At 31.4% G+C, this 15,400-nt stretch overlaps 1 protein-coding gene across 1 annotated transcript in view; it reads right to left on the reverse strand.

Annotated features, from left to right (window-relative positions):
• Window positions 1-15,400, reverse strand: part of LOC125062474 (probable cationic amino acid transporter) — a 44,287-nt gene that overhangs the window by 11,243 nt on the left and 17,644 nt on the right. Inside the window, exons 3-10 of the mRNA XM_047668441.1 lie at window positions 11,265-11,418; window positions 9,594-9,721; window positions 8,038-8,140; window positions 4,638-4,846; window positions 4,157-4,328; window positions 2,753-2,936; window positions 2,406-2,527; window positions 1,447-1,601 (exon numbers count right to left, since the gene is read on the reverse strand). Of these exons, the coding sequence (XP_047524397.1) occupies window positions 1,447-1,601; window positions 2,406-2,527; window positions 2,753-2,936; window positions 4,157-4,328; window positions 4,638-4,846; window positions 8,038-8,140; window positions 9,594-9,721; window positions 11,265-11,418 (1,227 nt within the window). The remainder of the gene's footprint in view (window positions 1-1,446; window positions 1,602-2,405; window positions 2,528-2,752; window positions 2,937-4,156; window positions 4,329-4,637; window positions 4,847-8,037; window positions 8,141-9,593; window positions 9,722-11,264; window positions 11,419-15,400) is intronic.

The following is a 15,400-nucleotide window of genomic DNA, read 5'->3' on the forward strand; positions in this document are numbered from 1 at the left end:
AATTTAAAAAGCTTGAAGAATATAAGAAATACAATTAAAAAGACAACAGTATGAGTAAAAAATTATATGGATCTAATGAGGGCGTGATACATACACCTACACTGTGTGTATATTTTCCTAGAACAACGTATATGTTGCCCAAATATAGGAGACATAGATTACATAAACAATATAAAATTACAAATCATACAATTTTTTATGTTGAAATAGAAATAAAAATAATACAGGTACATGTCCGCAAAACAAAACATTCAAAGTAAATCTATATAAAATGTTTAAACAGAAAGAGGTTTACAAATAATTACTCTAATAAAATCTAAATATTGTTTAAAACGCTATAAGTCACTGAACCTAAGGCAACGCGTCCACCAAGGTAACCGTATGGCTAAAGCCTGTCCCACTACTCTGTAAATCTAATCTAATTGTAGCTTTTTCAATATGCGCTTTTATCGCAAGCTTCGGAACACACAGTAAGAAAGTTCAATAATGAGATCGAGATCACGATAAGACAAAGCGGCACTCATATTTGGCCTCTACAATTTCTATATACTTCAGTTTCTACTATGAATCTTAGCTAAGGCTATGTATAGCGATCCACGATTGCGCGTTTGTAGAATTTAATTTTTGTTATGTATAGGTAGCTAGGCGTACCAAACAATGGGTACACAAATGTTCGCTTATGGTAAAGGAACTCATTGCGATCGTCATGTCTTATATATAAAAATCGTATATCGGTAGCGAGTATCAGGCGTAATAAAAATGTATAAAACATATACAAAAATCTGTCGACAAGATTTTATGTCAATTACAAAATTATACCACTTTACATAAATTGTTAACTTACATTAACTCATCAAGACTGTAAAATACCTTTAAGTATTTTTTAAACCTCTATACGATATAATAACGAGGATGTGTATATTATATGGACTTAAAAGGTTATTCTAAAACTCAATTAGTCAGTTATACTAAGCTGTAATTTCATCGGAGCGAAGTTCTGATACGCCGCTTGCAGAACGTTAATTCTCCAAGTAACTTCTTAATTACAACATAAACTAATACTGGTTCTGAGTTATTAATATCTGCCATGTTAACATAAGGTATGTTTGCAGTTTTAGAGAGATATTACAGGAATATTTTTTGCCTTTATCTCCACTCTCAGGCCGTGTAAATGATAGCTAGGTTATTTATCATATTCACAAACGATTTCATTGATAGCCATAATTTATATAAAGCTCCGTTTTGATAGTAAAAGTAATTGATTGTAATATACATATTAAACACATCAAATACCGTTACATATTGTACATTTTATTTGCGAAAGTGTGAAGCTTATGGCGGGTGTATGCTTTATTGAAAATATATATATTAAATAAAAATTTAAAACAAATTTAAAAAAACCTTACACTAAAGACGATTATAGAAAAAAATATCATTATCGCTTACCATTATTGCCGTTTGTCGTTGACCCGATGCCGTGCCTTCGGGGTCAACCGGAGTGCGAAAGCTCTCAGGCAAGAGGTCGATCAAGTTGGTAGAATTTGGTTGATAACGAAGAACTAGCACACAAGTTGACACCAGTGTGTACGCCAGAAGAGTACCTACAATAAACACACACAGGTTAATAAAAGTAATATAAAATTATTATTAACATGTATATGTAACCCAATAGGAACATTATTCTTTTGTGTGTGTGTAAGTCTAACCACCTGACTAAATGTTTTAGTTAAGCCAAGCGCGGTACAAATCCACAGATATATTCGGCATATATATACCAGATACCTCATATGATTCTACAAATGCTCGCGATTTCAATTCAATATTTTTTTATTTAGTTCAGTTAGCAAGCGTCATAGATACAACATGGAAATCAAACTATTAACAAATGATTGCAGGAATTTTATAAACGTAGCGTATGATACAAAGAATATATTTTATAAGCATCTTACTGTATTTTATTTTAACCAAGAGCATGGGTCAAGAATTTAATAATATATCAGAATTAACTGCTGGAACATTGGATGCATGGCGGTCATGACTGCATATTACGATTATAGATAGAATCTTTCTACTATTTTTAACCCTAAGTTTACGTCATAGTACGCGGTGGAGTGTGCTATTCCTTTCTTATTATACAGTTCACGTCACGTAAATACGATAGCGTTTTATTTTCGTCACCATAAAAAGTCAATGCTCACTTTTTATGTACTAAAGCGAAACTTAAGTTAACAACGACCTCTGAAATCGAACCATGAATAATCAGTATCAGAATTTAACAAACATAAAAAATAGAAAGTCATAGTCAAATTAAATGTGGCGAATAAAATTGAAAACGTATGCAAAATTTTACCAATGGCTCTAAAACCCCTAAATGAATTAAAAAATGAGTAGTACAAGGTCCTTACCAATGCTCATCATTTCGACAAGTACTTCGAGATGAACGAAGAGTGCGACGATAGAGGCCGCGCCACCACCGTAAACAGCTGCAGTTGCAGGGGTCCCGAACCGCGAAATCACTGACAGTTGTCTACAAACGTATCAACGCTTTAATTATGTAGGTACATTCGAAATTATATAACTTTGAAATACATGATATTAAAGTATTCGTAATTCGGAAGTATTCCCAAGACTTTTCTTTAAACTTTAAAGCCTAGAATATCATCGTTTGTTAACAAACATTTTACGAACGGGATTATTAATAGAATACCAATTGTTTAAAATTTTAAGAACTATTATTGAATAAATTATTTACTTAAATATCAGTCCATCCTGCGCCATAGCGTATACGACGCGAGGAAGCGGAAACATAGACCCGAACATAGCAACTGTAAGGCCAGCTAGCGCACCCACAGCGACAATGTACTTGCAGTTTGGTGCATTTACGTAGGTGAACATATCGAGGAGGGCAGCCTCCGTCGATACCTGATCGTAGGGCACTGTAACAAACGCATAGTATATAATCCTTGTATCATATATTAAAGTTTGAGTTTTAAATCTCCAGGATCGTGCACTTACACGGGCTGTTCATCAATTCACATTTGTCCTATGCGTTTCTTGAACGTACGGATTAATTAATATTAAGAGAATAAATGTTTCCAAAGTAACAGTTATAATTGGTATGAGTGATATAAAAATGTACTATTAATATGTTGTAAATTCAATAAATTTTAATTTTTCACTTTTGGGATTGAGTCGTCCAATTAGGGTCAACTTTCAGCTAACAAAAGCGTTTATGCTATGATACTATACAAAACATCGCTGGAAGACATCATTAAATAACCGAAAACGCCCGTTTAGTTGTACTACATGATATACATAATTATTTTAATGGTATTGTAGTTCTTTATTTTTATTAAGTGAGCAATAAATTAGTGCTAGATCTGAGACCCGAATATATCTTGTACTAACGATTGCTAAATCCTTAATTAGGATTTTTATAATGTTTTATTTGTTTGAGTTAGTAAAACATACACTTCAAAAGTAAAAACCCACACAATTAAATTTCACTTTGCGTTTGCCATGTGTCAGTTTCGTAGAACGTTCAGTATTCAAAAGCAAAAACAGCTAGCATACAATCTTCTGTTATGAACCATTGAATTTTCCGCATATTTTAGTAAGAGGAAATTTTATTTTTCGTTTTTCAAATACCAAGTTGGACGTTTCGACAGTCGAGAAAAAGTAAAAAAGAAATCTCTACTGAATTCTGTTTATAAAAATCACAATTCCTCGGTAGTTTTTCTTATTTCTACTCTGTCGTTTATTGCCATACGCTAGCTAAGGGCTCTTTTGTTTTTGCTTCATAGCTATTAAATCATAATGATATCAGTCTTTGCCTGTAGGGCATAATTAGTTGCGGTTGTTATTTCATTAATGGGAGAATAATCTCTTTGATTTTATCTGTTTAATGAGGATTTTGTATCTTAAACAGAATTAATTTATTAATTATCTTTAATACCTCAATATGCAGTACTAATAAAGAAGCTTTTCTATTAATCGCTTAAAAGCACTTACCCTGGCAGAACATAAAATAACAAAAATAACTACTAGCATTTTTATTCGATTAACTTTTATCTATTACGTATTGAAGATTAGAGTGCTTTTATCTTGAGATTGTCTCCTCGACCGCAATTTCTAAGTACCAATATAAATTACTTACCGACTAAGCTGAGCATCAAGGAGCAGGTTACATAGGATACGAGAACAATGCCGAGACTGTACACAATAGCCAAAGGAATTGATCGTTTTGGATTTGTGGCTTCTGCGCCTGTTGTAGCAATTATGTCGAACCCAATGAACGCGTAGAAGCATGTTGCCGCACCTCTGAATACCTGTTAAATAAATTGATATCTTTAGTAAAACATCCTGACGTACCTCATGTAGAAGAAGAAGAACGTACCTCATGTATTTTATATATAAAATATGCCCGTTGTCTGTGCGCTTGAGTAGGTATACCAATTTTAATGTAGTAAGTATACGTCGAAACTTGGTAAAATACTACATTACCTTTGTCATAAAACGGGGGGACACGGGCGGGAGGCTCATCAGATATTAAGTCACATGGCCGTCATACTGGCAGAAGATACACTCTGTTCTTAAAAGACCCTAATGTGTATAAGTGAATATTTAAAGGTACATACTCCACTCCAGCCGTACGGTAGGAATCCACCGTGCTGTGACCAATTATCCCACTTAACGTAAAACAATCCAGTTGTCATTATAAACACCCAAACGCTACAATTAATGATGTTTAGGACATTGTTGAATATCAGAGACTTTTTGACGCCGGCGACCAGTATCAGGGACATTAAAATGGTTATAGCGAATGCTATAAAGTCCGGGGGTTTGCCTGTGAAATAAATACGTAACGTTAGAACACACACATATAAACTTAGGACTAACAACTAAATGAATCATTAACGTCTAAATATATTATCTTCGAAGTAGTATTAATATATTAAAAATAATTTTACGATATTGAAAAATATATAGAAGATGTTTTTTTATTTTATCATTGATTTATACCATCTTGAAAGTATTTATCTTTGTAAAACGTGCGTTTTAAATCGACCTCATCTAATATAAGCAACTTTCAATATTACTAAATTTACGAATAAACTATCTAACTTGCCGTATTTTATTACCGATAAATATCGGTAATAAAATACGGCAAGTTAGTTTGAAATTCAATAACACTAAGGCATACTACAAAGAAAGTCGACAGTGAATCCCGTCAAAAGCTTTAAGTGCAAAAGTGAATAGGTAACAACAGCTTCTACAAAGAAGTATCGAACATATTTCGAATACGAGTAGAAGGTTTATAACAATAGACTTTTCATACTGAAACTGTATTGAATATAGTGTGGGATGATGTTTGTGTCATTGACGTCAAAAATCATTATCGCTAAGTTATATCAGGCCATATTATTGCGTTTAAACGAGGCAATTCATTAGAACAAACAGCATGAGATCAAATTATTACAAAATGTTTTTTTATTACTTTTATAAATTTAACTTTAATGTATAAAGTATTGAAACTTTTCGTGCTATTATTTAGTTATAAACAAATGAAATTGGGTAATTATTGAATTAACTTTTACCGATTTGCATGGGTCTAAAATTTACGCCTAATTGAGATATTACGATAAAGCATAATATACAAAATTAAAACATATAACGTAAATACATTAATTTTGCAAATCCCTTTGTTTTGTACGTTGATTGTAAGGGATTCGTATCGCCTAGTGAATCCGGTGTTGACAAGCGGTATTCCACATGAATGCGTCGATAATGCTCTATAACAATTGTAACACTGGTATATACGTGATTGTGGTATGCCAAACCTATGATGGTTTATGGGTCCAGAAACACTTTCGACCATAATTGGTAAGACAATGAAACACTGATATACAGTTACAAAATAACACTGAATAATATATAATTGTATAAGGTTTGGTTATGACGTACGGCACTTTTAAGCAATATCGCCTATTAGCTTTAATTTGCTTCTTACTAGGAAATTACTGAATATAAACAACCACAATATTAATATACGAAAACGTTGCCAACGTTAGCTTTAACCATTCGTACATTTTTCACTTTAACCTTGTATTAATTATAACATACATTTTTTTTAGATAAAGTAGTGCATTAAACTCTACTACCCTAGATATAACGCCATATAACGCCACTGACTTATGGCATACAACATGATAACAATAGTATTTTGATCAAAAATTCCAATATAGAAATAAATTCCTAAAACATTCTCTAAAGTTATCGGTATATATTATGTTTATGTAACTCTTAGATTAAACTCCCTATTCATAAAGAATAAATTAGTATAAATCACAGCCAAAACACAATTTAACAATGACGAAATATACTTAATTTGTGAATAATGAGGTTTTAAGGATTTTTTTACAATTATATTTAAATAATAAACAATTATTATTCCTACAATGCATTTCAATAATCTTGAGAAATATTAATTCTCCATTGGATACACCGAATAAATAATTGTTTGGAAAAGCATCAAAAAGAAGCACAACTTTAAGCCCTTTCCGTAAGTAAGGCTCTTAAAATAGTCATATATTAACAGAATCATAATACTGTCTAAGCGGAAGCGTTTGAAGTAGCTGTTATTTTATTTTACAAAATTCTATATTTAAAGTACGTCATTGCAAAGGTAATTCAAACATAAATTTGAGATTAGATGAAAATGTAATTTGCGGTTCAGTGTACCTACTTGTTACTGTTTTAATCATATTTGGGTCAGGTTTTAAATGCGATGTTTCCTGAGAGAAAGACATTTTAGTTTACGCTTTATTCGGATTTGAGTAATATATTTTTTTTAGGTTTATCGTTTTATGCATAATACTTGAATACTTATTATTTTGTATTTAATATTTTTTACTTATTATTTTCCCTCTTTCTCACGATGGGTAATGAATAAAAATATACTCTATTTTAGAAAAATCAACTTATCGAATACAATATATTTTACGAGTGACATAAGCAGACAGATGACACACACAAAAATTTATTTCTACTATACATCATTAAACTAAGCAGTTAATGGAAACTGTCCATTCTGTGTACTAAATGCATAATTAATTAATGAATGAGGTTAAGTGAAGAAGTAAAGGGGATTGAATTATCTACGAATGTACGACTTTTAATATTACGAAGAACAGCACGTTCATGTTTTAGCTTTATTATTGAAACGAGGAATATTCCTGAATGCAATACGAAGTTTATCAAAGCTGTATTTCTGTTTTACTTAAGTATTACTGTATAAATGAAGTAATTTAATTAAATTTCTCTGAAACTAAGAGATATGAATGCAGTCTGATAACATGTTTTCATCATAGCACAAACTAGTTTTGAAGATTAGTTCAAAATACAAACTTATATTCATTAATCATTTTGGAACCACCGATCTACCATTGCTACTAAATATGTTATTATTATTTCAACTTAGAAAAACCCCATCGAAATTTAAAATTAGTACTTATGAAAATCGCAGGTAAAAACGTCTTAATTAGTAAAATACACTGCATAAAAATCTGTGTCTAATTGTTACCGGTTAAACTATTAACGATGTTAAGTTAACAACGTCGTAGCATTGCCATTACGACGCTACTACATATGTGCTACGAGATACGAGCTACGATCGAAGCTAACAGGTTGATCCGCTACATGTATTATGTTTTGACGACATTATCTACTATGATGGAGAAACAGAGCAGACTTAACCATTATAGTTAGGTAAGCGATTTTCTACCCTGTGATCGACTGAAACTCAGTAATTCAACAATCATTTGTTTCTATACGCCATTAACACTTGCTCGTACGGCATGTCTTATCAGATACATATTGATTACCTACAATAGCACAATACCTAAAAAATAGTTTCGCTGCCAACCATTTTGTATCAGTGAGGAATTAAATTACCTACATATCTTATAGGCATATCCCTAGGCAATTTAGATAAAGATAAAAATTATTTACATTCTATAATGTGAAATCATAACTTACCAAAGATGGTTCCAATGTGCGATGCAAAGAAGTTGGTAATAGCACCATCACATAAGGAGTCGAAACAGACGCTCAAGGCTCGAGCACACGCACTGGTTCCAATCTAACAAAAACATGAGAATAAATACAATAGTCCGGCATCGAACTTGCGAACCCTCTTCCTCAATTACTTGGAATCGGTGAAAAAATACCAATAGTTATGTTTATATTAGTTGCTAGTCGTAGTTGTTAGTAGTCATGTCTTATTGACCACTGATTTAACTGTGTTTCAATGTATAACTTTTAAGTTACCTATTTACTAAATAAATAGAAACTAAAATTTGATTTGATAGTCTGTAGTAATTTCATAGTTCGGCAAATTAAATAAACCACAGTACAGTTTTGAACTAATATGACTTTGATGTTATTCAATTATAATGACAATGGCAGTGATACCAGCGCCATTGCTCCGACAAACTCGTATATTCTGAGAATGGTTGTTAAAATTATTGGTTGGTATGATGTTGCGGAAACTAGCTCTTTCTGAATTAATAATAGATTCCACAAATTGAAATCGTTATGCCCTAACCGCGATGAAAATAAACCATGTTATTGATCATGCATCGGGCTTTTGAAGTATCGAAGCGAATCCGTAACGATTTGTCTAAATATAATATCTTTGACCTAATTGGTATTAAAGGTCTTATAAAAATACGTATTTTTTACACGGAAATAGATGTATCACGAGTGTATATTACTAAAAAAATGCACTAACATTGCCCTTTTAAAAATAATACCTATTATTCAGGTATAGTGTAGTGAGCAATTATCGTTCGAGTATTAAAGTATTTGGTGTTTTATCTAAAATCTTTCATAGTTGCACTCTTTTAATGAACGTATTCTTTCGCCTCTTTCAGTCAAATTATGTTTACACTGTGAAGAAAAGAGACAGGTGTGCAATTTAGTTAAAACTCTGCAATTAGTCTGATCAAGTAGTTATGCATAGAACCAAGGTGGTATTTTATATAATACAGCTTGGCATTGACTTTTCTAATTAAAGCTTGACAGGCGACAATACTTAAGCTCCTTCCTTTGTGTAATCTTATAAACGGCTTAATATCACTTACTTAAATCCTGCAAAAGGTTCGGATTTGTATCATTGAAAAAAGGTTCATATTTATCAAAAGCAGTTCACTGAGCCAAAGCTACACTAATTCGTAGTTCGTTTACATAAGCGGATTCTTCTAGTCCTGTATCTTTCGGTCTGAATTGTTTATTAGGTTACTGAGATAAATTGAGGATTTTATTTCTACATGTGTACAATTATTATGACTTATTGATAATAAGTAGCTTATGTTTATTATTAAAACATTAACGAAATTAAAACATTATTGCATGTTATAAAATAAATACTGTAATCAAAACTTTGGTCCCTATTTTAAACTACGCATAAAGCTGGCGGCTTTTCCTCGTATTGCAATGATATGGTGAGACAAAACAGTCCCCCATCCCCCGGCGTTCTCTATTTGTAGCATTAATTACACTGGCAATGCAACAGATAATACGAGAGTAATTACCAGGTATTCCAATAGCATATTCCAGCCGATAATAAACGCTATGAATTCGCCAATAGTGACGTAGGAGTAGGTGTAAGCAGATCCTGTTGTATTTGGCACTCGGACACCAAACTCAGCGTAGCAAAACCCTGTGAAATATTGTTTTTTATAAAATCAATACTTAAATGTTTACGGTTTATAGAGTTAACTCCGTAAAAAATATTTTAAGTTTTCTTTGTAAATTTCAAACATCACCAAATAAGATTCGAGAGATTTTTTAAGACCCATTTGTAATTTTGTGGAATAGAAAACTTTATTATCTAGATTAGGGTTGAATAGAAAATTTAAGATATCATTAATACCCGTGTTGAGAGATTAACGATGATCAATACGAGCTCAACATTTATTGTTAATTACCACAATATGAAAATTACTGTACGCTTACCATACAAAAGTAATTTTGTTTACTGAAAATGGGCACCATGCGGTTATCCCGCAATGACATATTTAAAAACCAAAATGGTCACATAACAGGTACATTATAGCATATTAAGGATATCATAAATCATTTATGACGTTTTAACAATAAAATAAATAATGATCAATTGGGGGCTCAAAGTTTGTCTAAAACTACGTATTTAAATAAAATATTGTTTATTCTAAGTTTAGCTCGGTAAGGCTGATGTGATGCTGCGTTTATCAATTGAAGTTAATTATAATGTTCTCGAGATCCTGTGTAAGTGGACTTAATTAACATTTAACCGTAGTCAGGGTGAAGCACAAATAGGATATCGGTATAATTAGAATGATCGAGGAACATTACATTTCAATGCACTACTTAGAATATAAACGAAGGCTTTATATAATGGGTTCATTCTATGTAACACGTTTTATAAAAGCGATTTTTTTGAAGTGGCATGTTTACGAACATAACATACTACTTGATATAAAACTTTCAAGTGTATTCACGATATACTGTGTAATTATATCGTTACTACAGTTATGGGACGATTTTATATGCTTAAATGAGTCGAGCGATAGTTCTTAACTGTAAATAATTCAATTATTTATATAAAGAGGGTTTTATGTTAAATTAAATTTTATGGACTATTTAACTATTCTTGTATCAGAAACTAAAGTGAAGGACCTCCCTATATTATATACAAAAAATGGCATCTGCTTTTTGGAATTGTGTTTTATAGGCAAGTTTGTGAACCATTCTGTCATTGTCAATTACGTACATAGAAAGAAAAATTCAGTAGTGCACAGCTGGGATTTGAACTCAGGACCTCAGGGTTGCAACACAATATTTATGTTCTATACTCAAAACAGCGACAACATTTGCCTTACAAATAACATTCTTCGTTTATGTATTAATTAAGTTTTCTATTTGAGTAAACCTTTTCTCTGTTAGTTAAGTTATGTTTGTTAGTCAATAATAAACAATTAATACCATTGAATAGTATGGCATAACTCGCAATTGGATTATTCCGACACCCAATAATGAAATGTAAGTAATGAAATTGGGTTTTAAAGCGTCAAATTTAAATTAAATGCTTTTAGAGTTAAATTTACATGCATTTTATTTTATTGTCTACAAAAGCTCGGCGTGTATGAACTCAAGTTTATTTTTTTTATTAATATCGCATTTTAAATATTCATATAAGTTGCTGCAAGGACAAAAAAAATTACCTGAGAAAATGCTCGCTATGGCTGCTATCATGAAACTTATCGCCGCTCCAGGGCCAGCAAACTTTTGCACAACCATCCCGGAGACCAGATACATCCCGGTGCCGGCACAGGAACCAACTCCCAAAGATGTAAGGTCCGTTGTATCTAAGCATCGCTACAAGAGAGGAATTGATTAGTTTAATAATATTATTTAATTGTATTAAACAATAATTTGAATTATGTCTTTGATGGTATAGTTAATTCCGTTATACATAAATGTTGAATGTCTCAAATGATTGGTCATAATCACTCAAGTGTCACATTGCGTGAAATAATTGATATTGATGAAAACCAATAAATTCCATTCTGTAGTTTTTGAGTTGATAGACAGACACGTAGACTGGGCGGAGGACTTGTTTTAATATAAAAGTTAAACATACGCTTTCACTTTTTTGTAGGCATTAACAAGTTCTTTAACTTTTCTCTAGAACTCAATCATTTTGGGCAACGTTCGTAAGAAACGTTTTCGTTCGACCAACTTAGCAAATCCGACTACCACGAAAAAGTATTTGAATTTTTTTAGTTAATAAATATGACAACGTGCAATGCTACTGATGAAAGAGTTTTTAAAATTGTGTCAGATGGTCCAGTGATTACCTCCTACAAACTTATTTACTTATAATACAACTATGGGTTAACTATACAAATAATTCTGTTTCATATATTATAAGCATCACCTTCAATCGTTTATATGTATTACCTATTAAATGTATTTTAATTGTTTCATTAAGAGTGGTTTGGGACACGGATAAAAAATACAGATAGATGAACTAAGGTTCAAGGCAAGTTCATACATACTCAACAATTATGGTTTAAACTTATTATTACGCTTCTTTAGTATATATTATTAGACAGTATATTGTACTAGAAAGAACGACGCGATGACAAAAGAGGATTATATAACAGATAGAGGGATCACTTCGATCACAATCTTCACAGCAGCGTATTACTAAATTAAAAATTCTTTTGCCATCTAAGTGCTACGCCGATATCTACCAACGTAAGTTAAGCCCCTACCGTTTTGGATTAAAACATTTCCATTAAAACGTGATTTTATGTCATATTATATTTATTAACACATTTTATCTTATTAAATTAAAATGTTACTTGAGGGAGGAACTTATCATGATTACATTAACCTTATTTATTATTTGACCCGAAATTTTGAGATTTATAGCGGCAGTAAAATATATTATTTTTGTGCAGAACCAAATGTTATATAAATATATTTTTTTATATACTTATATACTTATTATATTTCTGCACGTCTCGCACTCATCATGTTTCTTTTTTTAGTTTTTCTGTTTAACTAGGGTTGCCTGGAAGTCATTGCTTATTAGCGATAAGGCCGTCCGTTGCATCCCTTATAATTTGTATGTATTGTGTTTCTTTTATTTTTATTGCAACGAAGTGTAAATAAATAAATAAAAAGTCGACAATTACAGTGTATATTATGAATTCAGTATTTTATCAAGTAACAGTCAAATCAATCCGAGAATTATGGTTATAATACTTATCATGTGATAGTAGTATAATAACAAGTTTATTGCTTAAAAGTTTAAAATTCTTAACGTTAATAAATCTTCTTAACCTACATTGTAATAATAATCATAGAAAATTAAAACAAATAAAAAGTTTGGCCCTTGTGGAAGTGTACCTTTAACGCTGGCAGCATTTCCTCGTTGTATTGCGATACTTATTCGTTGAGCGAGGAAAGCACCAGCTCTAAGGTCAATTTAAATCTTTAATTAGCGCCTTTGCACTTGAATTCCACGGCTCAAGAGTCTCAATTCCAAAGGGTCAACAACAAAATCGAAGTTAGAGTTTGCGTTGCATCGTTTATAAATATATTTTTTCTTGATGTAATTTATAATTGTGTGTGTTGCCGAGCTGATAGTCAAATTTGTAGTTACTAAATAGAATTCTAACATACTAGTAAATAATATAACCACGCATATTTTGTATATTCTATTTTTCATTTGCTAAAAAATCTAGTTATTTGAGGCCTACAAAATAATATCGAATTGAAATAACTCCACTGGCTGGTTCCACCGCCACCAATTGGTGTTCGCAAGAATACTTTAAAAATGTGAAATGCCAGTCGTTAGAGATTCCATCACCCGAAGAATAAATTTATATCGAAAATTGGTTTTTCTAAAAACGACTACATTACTTCGTTCCTTTGCGTAAGCACTTAGCACACGTTATTTAATAGCTCACATGCGTCAAAGGAATGAACTCTAACATAAGTTTAAAATCTCTAAACAACTCGCCTTGAAAAAGCACATATAGCAAAGATAGACGAGTTTAAATATCACGTACGTTATATAAGGCAAAATGTGGTTACCTAATTCATTCATTATTAATTGTTCTCTATATATTCTGTACATAATCTGGTTTTCTCGTATATATGAACAATGGCTTAGTTATATAAATTACTTTTGAATACATTTCACAAAAAGAATGATGATAATTGATGGTTTATTAATAATAACATGTTAACGTTAATAATATATATATAAGATATGATATAGTTATATCTTAAAATCATCATATATATATATAGACTAGCCGTTTCGCGCCCGCTTTGCTGGACGAATTAAAATAAATTTTATGTTTCATTATTTTATTTTTTTTCATATTTTTATTATTCTTCTTTTTAACTTCCCGCTAAGAAAATTGAAATATTTCGAAAATCGAGTTTTTAACAGATGTTGACGTTTAGAGGTTCTAGGAAGCCTCTTTTGTTTTTATTAGCGGGAAATTTTTTAATAAAAGTAAAACAGAAATAAAAAAATGAAGGAACGTTGGAATTAAAAAAATAAATAGCCATAAACCATCTAGGAAAAATTTCGCATCGAATAGTGGTAGTTTCATGTCGATACGATCAGTGGTTTAAGCGTGAAAGAGCCTCAAACGAACACCATTTTCTTTTTATATATATAGATATATATAATATCATCTTTATACATATCATCATCAACCGGGATGAAAGGCTAATTATCACAGTTTATCACAGGACTTCTAAATTTCTCTAATAGACAACAACTTCTCACAAATATGTTCAATACCTGTAGAATGCAAAATTGTGAATAGGCAAATAAATATGAAATGAAAGGCTACACATATAATTATATATATAGCAAACTAGTTAATTAAGGAGAGTCTATACTTGCAAAACTATGGTCGCTATTCCAAGACGTCAATCAGATCAAAGATCACCTGATCAACAGATTGCTACTCAAGTAAGCTTCTATATTCCAGAATGTATCATTAGCCTTGAATCGTTGAAACTAGTTTTAAAGTTAGATTTTTTCAATAATCTGTAAGATTTTACTTTTTTATGTGATTCAAGTTCGTATTCAATTCAATTCATATTTCAATTCATATTACATAACTGTGTGATTAATCAGATTAAATAAATAATTACTTTTCCATTTTAATACGTATTTATTTATAATGTCAAACATTTTAAATATAAAAAAGTATTTAATAAACTCTTGCGTGACCTTTCATAATAAAATTAAACTTAAAGTCAAATAAATATCCATTGTATGATATGTATTGTCGTTTACGAAACAAAACTAAAAACAATCGTAAAATCCGCGTGCCCGGCGTTATTTAATTGCGTAAACAGGATGTTCTAACCCAACAGAACAATATTTGTAGGTTTACGTAGTACACAAAAAATCACGACCAACTAAAAAATCTCAAATATAAACTATATCCTTTTCAGTTTATGTATAGTGTGTCCCAATACCATGTTTGATTAATACGAGTATAGACGCGAAATACGAATACTTTTTTACAAAGCGTTACCGTATACATGATAAACTAATCAATGTGGAAATTCAAGTGAGAAATAGACGATATGCAGGATATACGCATCGTTAACGAGCCCTGTTTGAATTGCGGTTGCTAGTGACAGGTATAAGGAGGCTTCGTTGCATCAATATTAAACTTTCTTCCATACGCTATAAACTCTGAATACAATTTAATTTCAATCAGTGTTGAGCTGGGTATTTAACAAGTTCACCGGAATTAAAACGCAGTGTAAAAGACTTGATGACATTTAGGGAAAACCAATCAAGGGATGG

This window comes from Pieris napi, chromosome Z, assembly GCF_905475465.1.
Source record: "Pieris napi chromosome Z, ilPieNapi1.2, whole genome shotgun sequence".
In the NCBI taxonomy this organism is placed as follows: Eukaryota; Metazoa; Arthropoda; class Insecta; order Lepidoptera; family Pieridae; genus Pieris; species Pieris napi.